The following is a 22,925-nucleotide window of genomic DNA, read 5'->3' as shown; positions in this document are numbered from 1 at the left end:
ATTAGATTATAAGTAGACTGTTACTATTAGTAGGGGTTAGGTTTGGGGTTAGTGTAAGTTGACATGTACTTGCAAAGTTTCTTATAGTCAGTTAAACGTCTGTTGAAGGAGATATTAAGCAGACAGCACTAATACTCAAATGGACCATCAAAATAAAGTGTTACCAAATTAAATTCTATAATAATCATCATCATCGCATTAAGTAGTTTATTAAATAGCATTAATAATATTCAAATCTAATGAGTCGTGTTCAAAATATACCCTGCCACATTTGGTATATTTCACAGCATGATTCCTGTAAACAATATGAATACACAGTGCACTAACTTACACAGACTATTACATTATATAGTACAAACACAGCTATTTTAGAAAATAAGGAAGGCATTAATGTGTCCACAGTTAATACAGTACCTTTTTCAAGGGTTTAAGTGCTGTATGCTATCAGTGTTTTGTGAACAATCCTACACTTGGATAAGTACACTAGGTGGCAGTGTACATCTTAAATGAGTAAATGAGACACAAGATGACCTTCCAATTTCATCACAATTATAACATACTGTATACAAAAAAGACATATATTAGTTACTTTAAAGTGCAAATATCCCATTTAGTGTATGCATTAATCATATTATCTACATTATTATTCAAGTTCATTGTGTCTACTATTATAATTCATTACAAAGTCAGCGTTCATATAATTTGTTCAACTCGGAATGGATCATCTCAGAATTTTTTAGTTCTTCTGCAGCCTGTGCCATTTTAAGATTGTTGAGATTCTGGTTGGACATGGCCGTCGGATCCACCCTTCTGCTTATGTAGTTTCTATTCTCCTCACTCTTTTTGTGCAGAAATTTGCCAGCTTTCTTTGTAATCAGATACACCATCTCACAGATACACATGAAGATGCACACAGAGGAGGAGACCACCATAAAAAGAGTGAAGATTTTCTTCTCTGTGGGACGGGAGATATAGCAGTCCACTGTATTTGGACAAGGTTCCGCAGTGCATTTGGTAACATTTGGCATGTCGAATTTATAAAGGTAGTACAAAATATACAAGAATGCTGCATCAAAGCCGGCTTTGAATAACAGGCTGAGGATATAGGTGTACCACAGGCCTCCACGCTTTCTTCCTGGGTTTGCATACATGTTTTCACCATTGCGGGCAGTGTTGTACTTCACATTCTTCATTTGTCGATATTTGACGTGAGCGACCACCATGAGAGATGGACAAGTGACGAAAATAAGCTGGAGAGCCCATAGACGGATGTGGGATATGGGGAAGAACTGGTCGTAGCAGACATTGGTGCAGCCTGGCTGGGCCGTGTTGCAGATGAAGTCTTTCTGTTCGTCGTTCCAGACTTGCTGGACAGACACCACAAACACCAGGATTCGGAAGATGAACACCACGGAGAGATAGACACGGCCAAACACAGTGGAGTATTGGCTAACCCCGCCAAGCAGGACTTCTAGGGACAACCAGTTCATGTCTGATGCTGCAAACAAGCGTCTTACTCATTCCAGGATATTAGCCCTACAAAATAAATACATAAACAAGCAAATTTGTTTTTATTTACATTAAAATAGTACTTGCTTTTTTTCTCTTTTAGTACATTTAGAGTTCCTTTGCCTTCTTCATCTAATAGGTCAACTTAAGGCTTCAATATACTTCAAGCTCAAATTGTAAACAAAGTCAGGCTAACATGAAGATAGTGCTGGGATTTTAAAACTGCTGTAGTTTTAGTTAAATGTTGATCTAAACATTAAACATCTTAGCAGCATGAATGACATCAAGATCACAACAATATTTATTAAAACAGTTTGATACTTTCAAAATTATTTTTATCCCTAAATGAAAAGGAAATATGAGTATATTTGGTCATACAGGTATATTTATTCATAATAACATGCTGAATCTATTTTATGAATAAAATATACTGTAGATGATTTTTGAAAACAATAATAATTTAATAATACTGTTGAATTAATATCCATATTTTTTTCATTATGAGCATTGCAATGTTCCTTTTTTTTAAGACCCGTGTTATTTAAAATGATTTAAACCTTTACAATTTTAGTAATACTTTTATTTATAAATATTTATTTAATGTATATTGGACAAGATTTTTAACCTAGCTGTACTGTACATAATACTTTTTAATATTTTTATTTATTTATTTACTTAATTCACACACAGACACACACATGTAATCAGGTTTTATTCATACTTTTAAAAAGTACACCTTTTGTATTTATTTATGCATTAAATATTTATATATTTATTTATTTTGTCATTTTTAATACTATTATGACCCATACTGTCCCGAAATCAACTTTCTGAAATCTAAATACTTTCAGTTTCACATTGAGTATTCTATTGTTCTCAACAGAATGGCCTTTGAGCAACACTGTTGTTCTGCTTTTCAATGATTAATTCAACTCTCAACTCAACTCAATTTATTTTTAGAGCAATTTCAACCAACCACAATGGGTACCAAAGTGCTGTACATAAAAACACACAATACATGCAAACATGCAAGAAGCCAAAATACACTTATTACTCACAACACATGATTAAAAGCTAAAGAAAACAAGTGTTTTCCGTAACCTCTGAATTCAATCAGTTTTTTTCCTTTCTTTAATTTTTAAAGACAATTTGTTCCCCAAAAAATTAAAGAAGAAAAAAATTGAGGAAAGATATTGATGGTGTCACCTTTCAAGCATGTAATGTCAACAGGTTGCAACATGCAGTTAAATTATTTCTAAAGGCAGCAATGATCCATTTTTGGCGGCTTTCGTTTGATTCTTTCCCCCTTTTGTTCACAAAGCAATCAACACATTTGAACGAAAACAAGTCAACATATGTAGTTAAGGATAGTATTGTTAATTTTTATTGTTTACCAATTTAGATCTGCATATCTTTTACCATAGTATTAAATGTGTTCTTGTTAGTTTTCAGTAGAAATAGCATTTGCATTGACAACTAACTAGGTCACATAATTAGTATGCTGTAACCTGTCATTAGTTTGACACAAACCGTAATTAAAAGTACAAGAAGCTAACTATTAGTGTTATTTAGATTTTAGATTTGTGAATCCAAAGCATAACAATGGGCTCTAATTTAGCTTTATGAGAAACTGTACAAAATGCCCCAATCAAATTAGCATATCCAATTATGTTTGTTAACGGTCAAAATAATACTGTACATACTGAAACAATACAGTATCTACAGTGCTAGCTGATTTGTATATAAACTATTTTTATAAACTTTATTTTGAAGAAATCCAAGCGATATGTCCTTACCTTTTGGGATTTCGGCTGTTGTGAGGAAGAGCAATAGCTTTTCCTTTGGCTGACAATCAAGAAAGACCTGATTGGTGGAAAGTGTCTGATTCTATCTATGACAATCACCTGAGTTTAGATGAAATGAAATCTAATGAATCAAAACAAAAATAAAACTGTCTAACTTCTGCTTCCACTCAGCTGTGGGGTATTTACTATGGTAATCAGTTTTTTTATAACGCCCATTGCCAGGGGCATTACATAAAGGTTGTTTAAAGCTAAGCAAACCTTCATGGGATGGCAATTCTTTGTTTATATACTGTAGGTGCTGTAGGTGTGTGTGTGTTTATATGGGTGTGTGTGTGTGTGTTTTGCTGACTACTGTACTGCACTGTATGAGGAGTGCTAGCATTAAAAAAACATTGTTTTATATACAAAGACATAATCTTATATTGCGGTGAGAACTAAATTCTTGTAAAGCTACAGTATATATTCTTATCAATCTTTTATAACTGAAAATTTGACATCCCATTTTTAACGAATCATGAAGACAGTTTTTTATTCTTTTTTATGTTGTCACATAAAATACTGTAGTTTAAAGATAATAAGCAGGATAATATTAAAAGTTTTAAAAGTTTTAAAAGTTCAAAATGTTCAAAGCAATTGCAGTCAAACTGAAAGTGTCTGTACAATATTTATAAACCAGGCTAAAAACAACATTCCATGAATGGGTGGAATATTTTATGTATGTGCCATTTAAAAAAAAAAACAAAACAAAAAAAACGATACAACATCCTGGTTAAGACTGTAACCCACGTTCCCCGAGGGAGGGAATGGAGACGTTGTGTCCTTAAAAGAACTGATCGAGAATCGCCAATAACCAATCTCTCTGAAGAGTAAAGCCGCGGAAACACTGCACTTTTCGCCCCATAGACTTCCATCCATATGCAAGCAAATGCAACAAACTGGAAACAAAAGCTCATACATTTCACGGTTTGCTGCATTGCAAAGTTCAAGCTCGGTGAACTTTAACCTGCAAAATTGCATCACGTGACTGCATGAGACCAATCGAAGATTAAAACAGGACCTCTCTGTACAGAAAATTTTAATTTTCAGTTCATCTTTATTTGTTTAGCGCTTTTACAAATTTAGATTGTGTCAAAGCAGCTTTACATTAAAGATTATACTGAATTGAAACTGTGTCAGTTCAGTTTTCAGAGTTTAAATTCAATTCAGTTTAGTTCAGTTCAGGTGAGTGTGGTTTAATATTTACTGAGAGTCCAACCGCTGAAGAGTAATCTATTGATGCGCAGCTCTACAAGTCCTGAACCATACAAACCAGAGACAAGAGCAGTGAGAAAAAAAAACTTCACCAATTGGCGAAAGTGAAGGATATGGACCAATCGCTCATTTTTTAGGGCCCTATCATACACCCAGCGCAATGCGGCGCAACGCAATTGTTGTTTGCTAGTTTTAGCTCGGCGCAATAGTCATTTTAGACGTTTTGCAACACGCTGTTTTAATAGCAAATGCATTTGCGCTCATATGTGCGCCCATAGGCGTTCTGGTTTAAAAAAGGAGGCGTGTTGCTATTTCGGAAGTCCAGCGCAGAGCGCGTTAGTTGTGCGCCTCGCTTAAATATTGCTTAATACACACTGAATGTACAGCAATACGCAAATATCTTTAAAAATTAAAAATAATTAAAGGAATAAAGTATTACAAAAATTATTATTTTCTAGCCTACTTAAATATTAAATCCACCACCTCCATGCCTTCTTCACCTCGCGGGGCTTTTTTAGTTTATTCATGACAATTTGCTTTTGTATAATGTTATTTTTAGTAGTAGTATCATTTATTATATGCATATTTATATTTGTTTTATTAAAAACAAGCTTAGATTTGCCCACCTGTCAGCATGTGTATTTGGAAAACACTTCGTTATTATTGTTTATTTATTCGCTTGCTGGAAATTAGAACTGAATTTAGAAATAGTTTTGAAAAAAAATCTTTGCGCTTATTAAACAAAATGAATTATGTATTGGCTAATGGATGTCTCTGTGTATAACACATTTCCCTATCCACGAGAACGAAAGTGAAAGCAAAGAATGAGGAGGCTCATCTCTCATTCTAGCACTGTAGGTGTTCTGTTTAACTGTTTTCTTTCTAGTGAAGCATTTAGTTTTTCTACTTATAAAGTCCGCCATGTAAATAGCAAATGCGCTATGGCGCGACACAACTGACTCTGAAAGGGAATGGAAGATGAGACTCTGATTGGTTTATTCCCAAAATACACCTATAACTCATTAAGACAATAAGCTCAACCCTGTTAGACCATGCACCACAGCGCAAAGCAGATTTATTTATCCTTAAAAGAGCAAAAGTGGATTCGAACATGCCCTTAATGCTTTTGTGGTCTGCGCTTTGGACTTTGCACCTGGATTGTCAAAATAGACCCCGTAATATCTAATCTTCCGCCCTTTTTCCGCAGCACTATATGGCAGAACTAGTGTGAACGAGACATAAAAAAACAGGCCAATGAATGCCTATAGTTTGAAAACACAGCTCCCACAGGTGCAACTGATCAAAATCAGGCAAGTACTGTATATATACTGTATACTGTAGCCAGCACCTAAAAGAGAACAAGCCAGACTTTTATCACTGAAACATCTCTGTTTTCTTCTTCAGGGAACATGGGTTACAGTCATAACATTCCCCTCTAAAACGGGAATGTCTTTGTTGTGTTTTTAACACATTGGGAATGTGTAAGCAAAGCACCATAGCAGCTGGACCAGTCAAGTGTTTGGTGAGAAGTTTGCAAAGCATGGCGTGCACACAAGCATCACCAAAACATACTGGGCCAAACAGCCGGCACCTCCAACTTTTCAAGTGCGAGCCACGATCTCAGCTGCGCAAGACATGCCCTTCAGTGAGGGCGTAAGGTGGACCCCCAGCAGGTAATGCAGATGGGAACCACTGCATCCAGAAACGCAGAGAAGTCAGAACAACATCTTGAAAAAGATGGCTGTGTCCGAAATCACCTACTCACTTGGTACTACATTTGAATTTGATTGATGTGTGAATTGATGTGAAACAAATCGGATGTGCAATACAGAAGTAATAGGTCATCCGGGTACTTCTTGCATACTGTTTTTCGAATTTGGACATACTACTTGGCTCACATACTGTTTTAGTATACTGTATATAGTATGGAATTATGCAACACCTGAGCCCAGTGAAATGGCCAGGGACAAGCGAATCAACCAGCTCGATTAATGTATACTTAAATCTTGATCTGGATTCAGCTCAGCAGGTGCTGGCTATATACTCACCTGGTTATGATCAGTTGCACCTGTGGAAGCTGTGCTTTGCCAACTCGATTGCTCCATATTTTACATTTCTGTACAGAGAGGTCATGTTTTGATGTTCTATTGGTCTCATGCAATCACACGATGTGATTTCGCAGGTCAGAGTTCACCAAGCTAGAACTTTCAAATGCCGGGAAATGTGAAACTTGTCGTGCGAGCTTGCGTTTACGGTGTGGTGCAGTTGCACGTGTATAAATGGAAGTCTAAAGCCTGGTTTATACTTCTGCGTCAAGTGACCGGCGTAACCAACGGCGCATACAACGCGCGTAGCTGTGCATTTATACTTCTGCGCGCTGTCTCTGTTGGTCTGCATTAACACCTCCAAAACGCTAGTTGGCAGTTAAGTGTTGATGTGTCTCTGTGTCGAGTTTCTTCGCCTGTGTTTTGTTCTTTCTGAACGCTTCCGGGATGTACAAGTGGCTCAAACTCGCTCATTTTGAGGCAGGAACTGGTGGACATGCAACAACTTTAACTATAAGGTAAACACAAAACAAAACTTTCCATCCGGAGCTACTTCGTGGGACTCCACACTTGTAAACAATCGCTCCACTGGGCTTACTCGGCTCTCTGTCCCACCCAGACTCATCAGCGCAACCAAGCCGACCAATCACAGAGCTTGTGCTATGCGTCGTTGCGACGTGTAGTTACATATTTAGAGAGGTGCACGTCAGCAACGCTGACGGCCACAGCGTAGGGCTATGCGTCAGCGCTGTAGGATACGCGTGCACTTGACGCAGAAGTATAAATCAGCCTTAAGGTGTGAAAAGTGCAGTGTGACCGCAGCTTTAGAGTGATTGGTCATTTGGCAATTCCTGATGTGTCAAGGACACAATGTAGAAGTTCCCGTTCCGAAGGGGAACATGTCAATAAAAGCAAACAGAGAAGTAGGGTATTATATGAATACAATAGGAAGGGTTTTGTTCTATTGTATGTTGACGTGTAAAGAGTAAGTTGTTTCTGGGCAAAGATAGCCAGATAATATATCCAATTATTAACATGAAGATACCTCATGACCTTTTTTATGGATTTTATAAAAAAATATATATATTTATTTCATTATTACAATTATTGTTTTTATTATTTTAATGAAAATATATTTGTATATTTAAATCCATAAGGAAAAAAAAAAACATTGGATAATTTATTTGAATGCATTATTTTATTTTATTTTAACTTGTCTATCTATGTATGTATCATCAGTGCAAACGCTGTTTTGCTCTTAAAAAGCTTAGAACTTACAAAAAGTTTTGATAAAATATTTATGTTAAATGCTTGTTGCATTTAATTTGGAGTTCCTTTTTCAGATGCAAAATCTATTGGAGAAGAGAATCATGCAGTTTGATTTAAAGTAAAAGTATTTTGTGTTTTGCATTAGTCAGTTTCCTGTTTGTGTGCCATTACTGGCTATGGAAATAAGGTCATCTATCTGCATTCCACACAGCAGATGTATGGATATATTGTTTCACACTAATTTACCCTGTTTAGCAGGTCTGACCATCTATCTCAATGTTTGTAAAAAAAAATTGTAGAAAAGAATAAATGCATTCAAAAGGTCTCAAACATAGTGCAAGATTAGGAACATCCGAACAAAATGCTCATATACAGTTGAAGTCAGAATTATCAGCCCGCTGAATTATTAGACCCCTGTTTATTTTTTTTTCTTCAATTTCTGTTCAACGGAGAGAAGATTTTTTCAACAAAATCTAATATTTTTAAATATAATAGTTTTAATAACTCATTTCTAATAACTGATTTATTTTATCTTTGCCATGATGACAGTAAATAATATTTGACTAGATATTTTTCAAGACACTTCTATACAGCTTAAAGTGACATTTAAAGGCTTAACTAGGTTAATTAGGTTAACTAGGCAGTGTAATTAGGCAGATTATTCTATAACGATGGTTTGTTCTGTAGACTATCGAAAAAAAAATTAGCTTAAAGGGGCTAATAATTTTGTCCTTAAAATGGTGTTTAAAAATAATAACTGCTTTTATTCTAGCCGAATTAAAACAAATAAGACTTTCTCCAGAAGAAAAAATATTAACAGACACGCTTTAAAAATTTCCTTGCCCTAGTAAACATAATTTGGGAAATATAATAAAAAAATAAAAATAAAAAATAAAAGGGGGGCTAATAATTCTAACTTCAATTATATAATGCTAAAGCATTATTTAAAAAAAAATCATTTATTTAGTGGTTTCTAAATAAAAATAACGGTGTACAGATATTTTCTTATATAAAGTTTTGCTCCAATAAATGTACACCAATGAGTAATTATTAAAATGAGAAGATTATGACAACCTACATGAAATATGCAGTTGGTTGCTCCCAAAACAGCGCTGAATCACGGATTCTACAAGACCTTTGGTTTCTGTCTTTTAGGTTGTGAGGTGGAGCTGTAATAAAGCTTGCTGGAACTTGCTGCCCAGAACATCCCACCAGCTCAATTTAGATATCTGGGAAATTTGGAAAGTTTAACAGTTCCTGGTGTCATCATTTCTTCAGGAAACAAACAAACAAAAAATGAAACTGATCAGGGGACCTTCTTGCTTTCCAGATCAGACTCTCCCAAATCGTAGGCATTTTCAAAGTCACACGAGACCAGATATTTTGCCTTTGACTGTAGGGTTGGGTACTGAAACCTGGTGCTGTACCTGTATAACTGGTACAGTATGTACAGTATTTAATTGGTCTAAATATAAATACAGATTTTGGAACTGTCGATTGAATTTTTAATAAGTAATCTGTATGTAACAACTGTAATATATTGTGATTATTGTTTAACTTATTGTATGTATGGTATGTAGAAGGTAATATTTACTGAAATATATGAAAAGTTTAGCTGCAAAAACCTCAATGTCGTCTGAAATTTTCCTCTAAATTGAGCATTTTTATTAGGCTCCTGAGTGTAGGTTCAGTAATATCACAAATAAAAAGCCCTTTTTCTGTTTTTTTTAAGTGAAATATCTTGACATAAACAAAGGAGGCTGAGAAAAAATGCCTGAGAAAAGGCTGAGAAAAAATACAATTTTTAATGGAAATTTAAAGGTTTACCTAAAGGTTTTCGTATCTGAACTCTTCATATGTTTACTGCATTTTAAATAGGCATAGGGCAGAACATGCAGTATGTGTTTGTCTTGAGCCAGAGCTGGAGAAGGATTACATACATATGAATCTGTTTATAGCAAACCAAGAAAATCAAATAAAACCAATATATTAGTGTTAAATTTTGGTTTTTATTTATATGTGGCTTAGGTTTTGTGAATTATAAATTCTATATTTTTTGTGTTCTTCTATAATGTTTTTTTTCTGTAATTATAGATTTTAATAAATTCTTTAATGTAAAGATTTTTTTCAATAAATAAGTATAATTTTGTGTCTTTTTTTTACCCTCAGACACTGTTGATAACAGAGTTTCCACTCTAAGCCTGTTTTTGTGTTATAAATAAAATAAAATTAAAATGATTTTAGTTAGTTAGCTTCTTAAATTCATATTATCCTGACATGTTTGGAGATCTGAGATCTTAGTTTCAATAGTCATGACAAAGCACTGAAAGCAGTAACTAAATTAACATACTGTTATCTCAAAAACATTGCAAGATTGTTTCCAGTGAGGACTGTTCATGCTTTTATCAGCAGCAGGCTGGATTACTTTAATGGACTCCTCACTGGACCTCCCAAAAAGACTTCAGACTGCACCCCCACTGCTGGAATCAGCTTCCACAAAGATTAAAAAAAGAATAAAATGGAGTTAAAAAAATTATCATAACAACAAACTATAAATAAAAACATATATTTTGAGAAATGGATACTAAAGTTCAAAGCGACAATCAAAAATTTCTGAATGTCTGTATATATTGTATAAAAATTCCCTGACTTTCAGTGTCTGGAATAGACCTTTTAAAGTTAAAGGATGTGGCACAGTTGCTCAGTGGTTAGCAAGAAGGTCGCTGGTTCAAGCCTTGACTTGGCCAATTGGCATTTCTATGTGGAGTTTGCATGTTTTTCCCATGTTTGTGTGGGTTCCCTCCAAGTGCTCCAGTTTCCCCAACAGTCGAAAGACATGCGCTATAAGTGAATTGTAAGCAAATATATTGGCAGTGGTGTATGAGTGTGTGTGTTTGTAAATGCGAGAGTGTATAAGAGTTTTCCAGCACTGGGTTGCGGCTGTGTAAAACATATGTACGAAAAGTTGGCGGTTCATTCCGCTGTGGCAACCCCTGATAAATAAGGGACTTTGCCTGATATCTGTAGACTTAGATTTGCAAACTGAGACTGCACCAAGACCCCTCTCACTAAGCCGAAGGAAAGTGAATGAATGATATTGCAGAAATTCCATGACCCATTGAAACACTATAGTGAAAAATTAATTCGACTAGTCATAATGTGACGGTTCATTCCACTGTGGTGACCCCTGATTAATAAAGGGACTAAGCTGAAAAGAAAATGAATGAATGAATTGTCATAATGTTTTGGCTCATCAGCGTAAAAACTTATTCACTTTCCTTCAGCTTATTCCCTGTTTAGGGGTCAACATTAGTGGAATGAACCATCAATTACTCTGGCATAAGTTTTTTTTTTTTTTTTTTTCTGGGTATTTTACCTTGTGTGGACACACTAACCACTACACCACTGGCGCCGACACGCTGGCATAAGTTTTATGTGGTGGATGCCATTCCACTACAACCCTCAGTGCTTGAAAAACACCCATACACTCTCCTTTTTATAAACTACGGCCAATTTAGTTAATGCAATTCACTCATGTCTTCATTGTCTTTGTGGGGAAAATCAGAGCACCCAGAAGAAACTCACAGACATGGGAAGTACTTACAAATGCCACACAGAAAGACCTCCTGGTCCAGCCAGGACTTGAACCAGCAACTGTTGCTGTGAGAAAACAGTGCTTCTGAGCCACCCAGCATAAAAACAACATGCGAAAAAAAAAAAAAAAAAAAAAAGGTATCTAGTTCAAAGACTCAATGGATCTGTGGACAAAATCTCTGAAGGTGCAGTATTGGCTGAAGCGGCTGCTGGTGCCATGGATACAGCTTAGCCTGTCTGTTGGTGAATATGCGCGGATATTTGTCATGTTGCTTCTGCGAGCCTCTCCGAGAGTAATTGGATACAACTCTCACCCCTGCGCTGTCAAAAGGAGTTTGTTTTCAAATATAATGCCTCAGGCTGTCAGCTTGTCTACGCCGTGCCCATCTGTGAGAGTTTGCATGCAGATATACAGTACTGCAAGTTTGTTTACCTGTAACACATAACAGCTTATGCAGAACATGTTTCTGGAGGTCCTCACTGATTTTGGCATGTTTGCATGTGTCTCCAAACTCGTGCTTATTTCTTCCAACCTCCTTCCTGCCCCACATTTGTCCACAACAAAGGGATTCAAATCACCTTGTGCAGTGCAGGATAATCCCATGAAATGTGAAATATTTTTGATTTAACCTCTAACATGTTGAATACAGAGTAGGGTTTGCCGTGACTTTTTTATAACCCAGGTATAAACATTGTTAGCAAGTGTCTTTAATGTCTGTTTCGCACACTGATGCATAAAACATTGTATTATAAACAGTGTCTGCCGCTTCCTCTCACTGATTGACAGAAATCAAGTCTCGCAAAAATATGTCCATGTTACATTTTACTCAAAAGTGTAAAGAAAATATGCTTTTTTGCTTGCTTGTTTATTTATTTATGCATTTTTATGATAATTAAGCTCATTCCCTAATCACTAATTCTCATTACAGCAATGTGTTCAGACACTCAAGTAAATCTAATTATTCATTTATTGCTAGTTCCTGTTATGTTTCTCATTATTCTCAGTGGTGATTCTCTTTAGATTCTCATTACTTGAATAAGGAGCATTGTTAAAAACCTTATTACATGCACTGCTGTTCAGAATTTTGGAGTTGGTAATTACAAATATTCATAATAAAGTTCTGAATTCTCTTATGATCACCAAAGTTTTTAAATTACTTAATACATGTTTTTTTTTTTTTTTTAAGTGAACATAAGGTATTATTTTGTAATCTAAAATAAAATAATGCCATGATTAAAATGCGAAAATATAAATTTCTAAATACTTTATATGTATGTATGTATGTATGTATGTATGTACAGTTGAAGTCAGGATTATTAGCCTCCCTTTGATTTTTTTTTTGATTTTTTAAATATTTCACAAATGATGTGTAACAGCAAGGAGATTTTCACAGTATGTCTGATAAATTTTTTTTCTTCTGGAGAAAGTTTTACCAGTTTTATTTTGGCTAGAATAAAAGCAGTTTTTAAATTTTTTAAACACCGTTTTAATGACAAAATTATTATCCCCTTTAAACATTTTTTTTAATAGTCTACAGAATAAACCACTGTTATACGATAACTTGCCTAATTATCCTAACCTGCCTAGTTAACCTAGTTAAGCCTTTAAATGTCACTTTAAGCTGTATAGAAGTGTCTTGAAAATTTTCTAGTAACATATTTACTGTCATCATGACAAAGATAAAATAAATCAGTTATTAGAAATGAGTTATTAAAACTATTATGATTAGAAATGTGTTGAAAAAATATTCTCTCTGTTAAAACTGAAAACGGGGAAACAATAAACAGGGGGTCTAATAATTCAGGGGGCTAATAATTTTGACTTCAACTGTATATATGTATGTATATATGTATGCATGTACAGTGCTCAACATAATCAGAGTATATTCAGGAATCAGAGAGTCAAATTCAGTACCTTTTAAGACCTATTTAAAGACTCTTTGCATATGTTTTAAGACCAGAAACACTGATAAGATTTTAACGCACAGTATATTTACTAAATATCAATGTAAGAATCCAAACCAAAACTAAAACATTATTCATAAACTGAATAAAAATTCATTAAATCTAGCTAATTCAGCAGGTTTGTGCCAATAGAACTGCAGAAATAATAGTGTGGCTTTGGTAACTGCAATAAACAAAGCAGCATGATGTCAAATCTAATGATTTATTGATTTCATAAACTACACAGCATCCTGTTATTTGCAGATTTAATTTAAACTTTAGCATACAACTATACATTGCATAACCAAAAACGATAAAATGTACTGTAACACCTCGCAAAACAGCATTTAAGACTTTTTAATACCTTTTAAGGGCCTTAAATTACTCTAATTTATCAACTTTTAATACTTTTTGAGACCCCGCGGACTCCCTGATAATTGAGCAGACCCACACATTTTGAAAACGAATATCTTTAACCATTTCTCAGTGAATATAGGCAATGTATTCTGGTGCATTTAAACAAAACAGATTTATTAAACAGATATAATTATTAAAATAATATTTTACTCACCAAACACTGAATTAAATTCAAGCAAAATATTGCAAAAAATAAAAATACAACCTACAAAATTTCAACTAAATTTTTCAGTTTTTTGCTTTTCTTGCTTTTTTTCTTTTTTAAATTTGTATTAAATATTTTTCTATAACATCAAATTGGCTGTGCTAGATTTTGGACCGTAAATTTTGTTAGATAAGCTCCAGATTTGGCTTCTGTGCAGACTAGTCGAATGTATATGCACAAATACAATATTGCATAGCTTCCTATTTAAAATATGAATTTAAAAGATAGATTTGTGAGGGGGTCCATACTTACACGTAGGCTATGTATGTATGTACAGTATGTATGTATGCAATGCATGTATGTATGTATTCATATTAAACTTCTAAGTATTAAATCTAGAACTTTTAAATGGATATTACATGTAAACATATCTAATATACTGCAATATAAATAGCCTACTTGCATTCATACCCAACATATCTAAAATGGTTAATTTTTATATTTTATGTAGTTTATGTAACAAATTATTAATATGTAGACAGACAGACAGACAGACAGACAGACAGACAGACAGACAGACAGACAGACAGACAGACAGACAGACAGACAGACAGACAGACAGACAGACAGACAGACAGACAGACAGACAGACAGACAGACAGACAGATAGATAGATAGATAGATAGATAGATAGATAGATAGATAGATAGATAGATAGATAGATAGATAGATAGATAGACTGAACATGTATAAAGGACACTGTGTCTTTCTTCGTCATAAAGATCGTGGTATTCGCTCAATGAATGAAGCTCAAGAAAAAAAAGCCTATAAGCAGCGTCCGCAGCAGTTTATTCCACCGAGGCGCCACTAGAGCGGGCTGAAGCTCCACTGTCCTCCATCAGCTGCTCCTCACTGCAGACACCAGCAGGGTTTACCAAAGCTCTGGAAAAGCTCTTTACAACTCAACCTCACGCTGAGAAGAGAAGCAACACAGATGCTGAGTAATTCTATATGTGTGACTCGGTTTTTAATTAAACTGTCAACTAGACGTAAAAATTAGTAACCCAATCGGTTTTTTGAAACAAAACCCAACTTGAATCTACCTGTGGATTTCTCTCAAATGCTGAAATGCGCATGATAGAGCATGTTGTGCTTTATATAAGAATCTTTGACAAAAAAAGCATCATAAATGTTTGCAACCAATTAATATAACGTTACTTTTTTATGTTGACTTTTGATAGGCTATATGATAAAAACGGCCCACTTTTGTTGTTTTTTTCTTCCTCATTTTTTGTTGTCATTTTTTGTTGTTTCTTTTTGTTTGGCATCTTAGAGTTACAGTCTTACAGCTGATAAAACGTGCAACCAAGCCTAAATTTAGGCAAGACGTCCTGTTATTTGCGGGAAAGTAACCTATTTTACCAATTAGTCTCGACACTAATTGATGAATACATGCAAATAAAATAATAATAAAATATACAAAAGTTATTTGTCTCTCTTACAAATATACTTCGATTCAAGGCTAGCCAATCATGTCGTAGTATAATTTTTAGAACAAAATTACCATCCAATCACATCTCCACATCTATCAAGCACGCGTTGGTGAAGGCGGGACCTGCGCATTCAGGTGTCAGGGCAGATTCACAGTCCAGAGAAATGGAGTTGGAGTGGAAGCCAAGATGGCGGAGAGAGCGGATGTGCTGTGCTTTTGAAGAACGTCCTAAGTTTTGTCACACACAGTTAGAAAAGATTATGTAATACAGTTGCCATAATATTTGGTTACCGCATGTATATAGTTTACAAATAGGATTTTACGAACCTGTTTTTGTTGTTAAGTGCAGATTTCGGAAATCAATATTAACATGGAGACAAACTCAACGAGTGAACTGTGTAACACGGAAGAAATGGAGGTAAATACTGTCAAAGATAAGAGAGTTATTCAAGACACACACTCATACTCCTGTAAAGCGTATAAGGATGGTAATGGGGTGTGTGATTCTAGTCCCAACACACCGGACAAAAAACTCTCAAAGAAAGCACGCAAAGAACAGATACAAGTAAATTCTGATCCTTCTCTGACTGAAATACAGGACAATATAATCCGTGTTATTTCTGCCAAAATCAACGAAAGAGCAGATATTACTGATGAAGCTGTGAAACACAATACGATGCAAATCGAGGGTCTTAAAAAATCGCTGGAATTCTGTCATCAAGAAGTAGTTGATCTGAAAAAAGAAAACGCTACAATGAAGATACGAGTGGAAGAAATGCAAAAGAAAGTCAGTGAAATGGAGCAAAAAGTGAACGATACGGATCGATATAGCCGCCGGTACAATCTTCGGATCTATGGAATGAAGGAAGAGCGGGAGGAAAACGTCAAAGCAAAAGTGGAAACAATTTGCCGTGCAGTAATTCCAGGCAGCGATGGAGAAGAAGTCAGAGTAGCAGTAGACGTGGCTCATCGTATTGGAAGAATAGACAGCGGAGGAAAAAACAAGTTTCCAAGACCTGTGATCGTCAGATTTATGTCTAGATCAGCTAGAGACACTTTCTGGAAGGGCGCCAAGAACAACGAGTTTCTCAAAAGCATGAATCTTCAGGTGAAAGAAGACCTAACAGCTGATGACAGGGCAACGCGTGCTCGTCTGTGGCCGTTTGTTGAAAAGGCAAGGAAAAATGGGGAGAAGGCTTATTTAGTAGGTAACAAAGCATTTGTGAATGGAAAAGAAATCAAAGGCTGATCATTTAGTGATTTCAAATGTCATCAAAAGTATAGTCAGAGACTTGATATTGGCTGTTCATTTACTTTACATGACTTCTTGAATTACTACTGAAATTAAGAGAAGATGGGTTAATGCACTTATTGTTGATGATAAATGCAACATGTAGCTTCAGTGGGTGACACTTTATGTTCTTGTTAAGAGCACTCAGCATACGTTAATTTGTTAATTGCAATCGGTTATTGTTCATGTCAATTTCAATTTTTTCGATTAATGCCAGAGGTATAAGAAACCTGTTGAAGAGGAAATCTTTATTTTTGTTTTGTCAGAGTAAAGGTGCAGATTTTTATTTTATTCAGGAGTCTCATGCTTGTGAAGCAGATGTAAACTTTTGGAGGAGTCAGTGGGGGAATGATGTTTGGTTTTCATTTGGTACTAACCATTCAGCTGGGGTACTCGTATTAAAAGGTCAATTTAAAGGTCAAGTTCTCGGTAAGCAAATAGATACGGAAGGAAGATGGTTAATTTTACATGTTAGTATAGATCTTTCCCAATTTATTATAGTAAATGTTTATGCCACAAATAATAAGCAAAATAATAATCACTTGTTTACAACAATTGAGAGTAAAATTAATCAAATAAGTTCTAAATATCCTAATGCAACAATTATTTGGGGTGGGGATTTTAATACTGTTATGGATGAAGAAGTTGATCGTTGGCCCCCCCAAAAAAATAAAAAAACCTCTGTATTAAAAAGTGTATGTGCGAGAATGGATTTGTTAGATATCTGGAGATATACTTACCCAGATCAAAGAATGTATACTTGGACTAATAATGACCTGACAAAACAGTCACGTATTGATTTCTGGTTAATCTCTGCAATAAATAAAGATGATGTTGAATTAGTGAAAATTGATACTTCAGTATTAACAGATCATAAGGCTATAATGATTAAGATGAACAAAGATGGAAAAAGAACGACCATTTCTAAAACAAACTATTGGAAATTAAATAAAACCTTGTTAGAAAATGAATGCTTTAAAAAGCAGTCCATTGATATTATACAAAAATATTGGAAAAAAGCAAGTATTGTTAAAAAATTTGGTCACAATTGGGAATTAATGAAATTTGAAATAAGAAATATAGCCATAAATATAGGGAAAAATATTGCTAAAGTTAAAAAAGCAAAAGAAAACAATTTAATAGAAGAAATTTTGAAATTAACAAGTAAAAAAAATCTAACAAATGAAGAAATCAAACAACTAACTTCTTTACAGCTACAGTTAGATACAATTTATTTAGACAAAGCCAAAGGTGCCTTTGTAAGAAGTAGACAAAAGTGGATTGAACAAGGAGAAAAAAATACTAAATATTTTTTTAATTTAGAAAAACGTAATAACGAAATGTCTTCTGTAAGTAAACTCATGATTAATAACAGTATATGTGAAAGTAATAAAGAAATTGCTGAGTATGTCACACAATTTTATAAGAATCTATATACTTCAGAACCTTACAATGAAAAAGAAGCTGAGCTGTTATTAAGTAAAATATCTGATACAACCAAAATTATACAAGAAGACTTTAAATTACTTTGTGACCAAGAAATTAATTTACAAGAGATAAATAAATGTATTTCGGGATTGAAGGATAATAAATCTCCAGGAAACGATGGATTGACTAGTGAATTTTACAAAATGTTTATAACACAGTTATCTCCTTTTTTAGTTGCAATGTTTAAAGAATCCATTACTTGTGGGGAACTACCAGCAACTCTTAAACAAGGTCTTATAACAATAATCCCTAAACCCAATAAGGATAAACTTTATATTGATAACTGGAGACCGATTACTCTTCTGAATAACGATGCAAAACTTTTTGCTCTTGTTTTTGCAAGAAGATTAAAAAAGGGTCTGGAGGAGATTATTGAAGAAGAGCAATCTGGTTTTATGACCGGAAGACATATAAGTAATAATATTAGGTTAATTTTAGATATGATTGATTATAATTATTATATACCAAATGACTCTTTTATTTTATTTATAGACTTTTATAAAGCATTTGATACTGTAAGTCATGAGTTTCTGTTTAGATGCATTAAACATTTTGGTTTTGGTGAATACTTTGAAAAAGCTGTTAGAACTATTTACAATGGATGCAATAGCTCAGTTAAATTATCTGCAGGTACAAGTGGTAGATTTGAGATTAATCGAGGTATACAACAGGGTAGCCCTTTATCTCCATTTTTGTTTTTATTAGTCACACAAATTATGGCCCTATATATTAAAAAAGCAGATTTTGAAGGTATACATGTATTTGGAAAGGAATTTAAATTATCCCAACTAGCAGATGATACTACTATTTTTCTTAAAAATAATTTAGAAATATTAAAAGCAGTTAACTGTGTAAAAGAATTTTCCTTAGTTTCAGGTCTTAAAATGAATATTAATAAATCTGTGTTATTTCCAATTAAATCATGCAATTTGACAGAATTACATAGTATCCCTATTAAAGATACAGTTAAATATTTAGGGGTTGTCATTCATAAAGAAGAAAATGAACGCAATAAGCTTAATTTTCAACCCATAATAAATAAAACTAAGACTAGATTTAATATATGGCTTCAAAGAGATTTATCCCTGAATGGTAGGGCTTTACTGTCCAAAGCAGAAGGTATATCAAGATCTGTCTATGTGTCTTTAGCTCTAGAGATGCCATCAAATGTATATAAAGAATTAGACAAAATACTATTTAATTTTTTATGGAGAAATAGACATCACTATTTAAGAAAGGAAATTATGTGTAAACAAAAATGCAATGGTGGGTTATCTGTATTAAGTTTTGAAACTTTAAACAATACATTCAAAATTAATTGGTTAATTAAATTCATGAAAGAAAAGGACAGTATGTGGTATACTTTTCCAAAACATATATTTGACATGATTGGGGGTATAGAATTTCTGTTGAGTTGTGATTTTAAAATTGACAAACTTCCAGTGAAATTAGCTAAATTTCACAAACAAGCTTTATTAGCGTGGATGCTGGTATTTAAACACAATTTTTCTCCAAACAAATATATTATATGGAATAATAGATGTATCCAATATAAAAATAAATCTCTCTTCTTCCAAAAATGGTATGAAAATGATATTGTATTAGTTAGACAACTTCTTAATTTAAACGGTAATTTGTTATCTTACAGTGAATTTTTAGATAAATTTGGTTTTCCAGTTACTCCAAAAGAGTATGCTATTGTATTTGATGCCATATCTCAACAGCTTCTTCATTTTATAAGAGCGTATGGAAATAGATCTTTTGAAGGAAAATATGTTAAAGAAAACCTTTTTTTAGGAGATATTGATATTATTAAACAAAGTTATACTAATAAATATATTAGAAATCTTATAACAGGTGATACAGTTGTATATAATAATTTAAAATGGACCAATGTATTCATAAATATAAATTGGAAAAAAGCTTGGCGTTCTTGTGAAATATATTGTATAAATAACAAAGTAAAAGAAGTTACATTTAAAATTTTACATAGTATATATCCAGTTAAAGAGGTTTTGGAGAGATTTAATTTGGATATCGATTATTTCTGTGATTTTTGTTGTATGGAAAAGGAATCTATTGTCCACATGTTTTGTGATTGTATATATACAAGGATTTTCTGGGTGGATGTGGAAAATTTTCTAAGAAGGAAAACAAATATTGTGTTTAAGTTAAAAAAATTTGATATTTGCATTTATTATTTTAATACATGTAAAAAAATTACCTTTCTGGTACAACTTTTTATTATTTTGGGAAAGTTTCATATACATAAAAAAAAATGGACTGGATCAAAGCCAAATTTTGTTCACTTTCTTCAAGAGACTAAGGACTACTGCACAAGTTTGGAAAACATTGTTAATAACAAAGCAAAGAAGACTTGTAATATTTTTAAGGAATATAAGATTTTCAGTTACTGAATGTTTTTTATTTATTTTTTTATTTTATATATATCAATATACACTCTGGTATGTATTTTGTTCTGTATAGTATTGTATAGTTATGTACTTGTTAATAAAAAAAAAAAAAAAAAAAAAAAAAAAAAAAAAAAAAAAAAAAAAAAAAAAAAAAAAAAGAAATGGAGTTGGAGATGAAGTTGGACAAGAAAACAACTTACTATGGTTCCAGCAAGATTAAAAGTGAATAAAGATTATAGAAGGTATGTTGACTGACACAGTACAACTTTCTGAAATGTTTAGCATCTCAAATAATCGCCAAACCAGTGTTTCAACCGCTGAACGACGCCAGTTGATTGATTTGACATTGTTTACATATTTTATACTGTAATAGGCCTATTACATCGTTACGCAACACTTAACAATGGTGTAACGTTAGCCAACTGGAGAAATGATAAGTAAGGTTAGGTATAATGATTTTTGTTGCTTATGCACTATATTCTCAAGATGACTTGAGCAACTCTGTTTAGAAAGAAAAAAAATAAAATTCCACTATTAGATTAGGTCACGTTATATTAATCCCATTTTAACATTGTATGCCCTTTGTTGTGACTATTGCAGATTCACACGTTGCGATATCGATGCTGAAACCCGTCTAACAAATCTCGCTAAACTTGGTGTTTGATACACAGTGAGTTTGTGTAAGGTTGGGATTGGGTCAATATTATGACCACCCATCACCCCGCTGCACATCAAAATTACACTGGTAGCACAATCTGATAGATAGCATATTTTCTTATGGAGATGTGCTAAACAACTTGAGTTGGTATAGCACACATCTTCAAAACAGCTGTATTTACAGTCACAGTATACTCCCTTAATATCAACGCTAGCATTTTTTCAAGACCTCACTCACTGCATAAAAGTAGAGATTGACCTATTTCCTTTTGAAGTTATTATTATTTGATAAATGCTCTTTTATTAGTTATGATTCTACTCTCTAAAAAATACATTATTTCTGTTGGCACCTTTTTATTCCACATGGGAAAAAAATCTTTGCACTAAGAGAAAGGGAGGATAGAGAGAGTGAAAGAGAGAATAGCTTTAAGAATACTACTTAAACTAAAGGCGCTTTATTGGTATCAAGGGTTCTGTAAAGAAACTTTAACATCCAAATAACCTTTGTTCATTCCACAAAAGGTTCCAAACAGTGCAAAAGGAAAAGTTTATTTAGATTTTAAGAATATATTTTGATATAACAAGATATACTTGTATGAAAATCGCAAAATGCATGTTATCATTTACAGTGCTTATTATATATAAGTACACCCCTCACAAATCTGTCTTTTAAATTAATTTTTTTAATAGGAAGCTATAGAATATTATATTTGTGCGTATACATTACATTAGTCAGTACTGAAGCCAAATCTAGAGCTAAAAAAATTACTTACGATAATGGTCCAAAAACTAGTACACCAAAATGTATATGTTATAGAAAAAGATGAAATAAATATTTAAAAAAGATGAAAAAAACACAGCGGTTATACTCTTGGCAGTTATTATTTGGTAGTTTGGTCATTTATTTTACTAAATTGGCAAGTGTCAAACATCAACTGGGAAACGATTTGGATTTTTGCTCAGTAAAAAAATATTACTGCTCCATTTGCGACGACACTACTCACCGTACTGTAATTGCATAGTTGGGACGCGACTATAGAACTTATGACAAAAATCGATTTGGAAATCACTCATATTTCGATATATTTTCAATCAATTGCACAGCCCTACCTCGGATTCTATATTTTCAAATAACTCTCTCATCATACCAAACCATACATAAATGAATAGCTTATTTGTTCAGTTTTTAAATGATGTACTATTCTCAATTTACAAAATCTGACAGCTTTAGCTGGAAAATATTGTGAAAAATTATGCATATCTCAAACAATTGCAAAGGGAAAATTGAGTTTTAAAAAATTAGAAAAGGAATTTTGCAAACAAAAATAAAGAACTGCAAATAAAAATCAAATAGTGGGGAAAAAATTATATTTGCAATTTTTTAAAAATATAAATATATTTGCTAAATATTTTTTTCCAGTATTGCCTTTACAAAATCTCTCAAGTCAATTCCAATGCTCAGTTTGATTTGCGAATTTTACTGTTTCGATTCATGGCTAATTTCCTTTGTGTTATGATGTCTCCAGCTGATGACGTCGCTTCTTAAGAGGCAACTCCGGGCATGCTGTACACTCCCCAGTTCCTGTGACTCCGCCCTTATGTCA

The 22,925-nt window shown here is 33.5% G+C and overlaps 2 protein-coding genes across 3 annotated transcripts in view; one reads left to right on the top strand and one right to left on the bottom strand.

Moving 5' to 3' along the window:
• LOC137488539 (uncharacterized) overlaps positions 1-22,925 on the top strand; it is a 366,016-nt gene that overhangs the window by 122,314 nt on the left and 220,777 nt on the right. The window lies entirely within an intron of this gene.
• On the bottom strand, positions 194-3,874 carry gjb9b (gap junction protein beta 9b). Of its 2 annotated transcripts, XM_073930662.1 has the most exons (2): positions 3,306-3,874; positions 194-1,536 (listed from the first exon to the last, which is right to left on the bottom strand). In XM_073930662.1, the coding sequence occupies exon 2, from the start codon at positions 1,488-1,490 to the stop codon at positions 687-689; it is 804 nt and encodes a 267-aa protein (XP_073786763.1). In that variant the 5' UTR covers positions 1,491-1,536; positions 3,306-3,874; the 3' UTR covers positions 194-686. The 2 variants fall into 2 exon arrangements, with proteins under 2 accessions (XP_073786763.1, NP_001007289.1); NM_001007288.2 differs by lacking the exon at positions 3,306-3,874 and having other exon boundaries at positions 194-1,538.

The sequence above is a fragment of the Danio rerio genome, chromosome 19 (genome assembly GCF_049306965.1).
Source record: "Danio rerio strain Tuebingen ecotype United States chromosome 19, GRCz12tu, whole genome shotgun sequence".
Classification (NCBI taxonomy): Eukaryota; Metazoa; Chordata; class Actinopteri; order Cypriniformes; family Danionidae; genus Danio; species Danio rerio.
The sequence above is the reverse complement of the archived record's forward strand: the minus strand, read 5'-3'. Positions and strand labels throughout refer to the sequence as shown.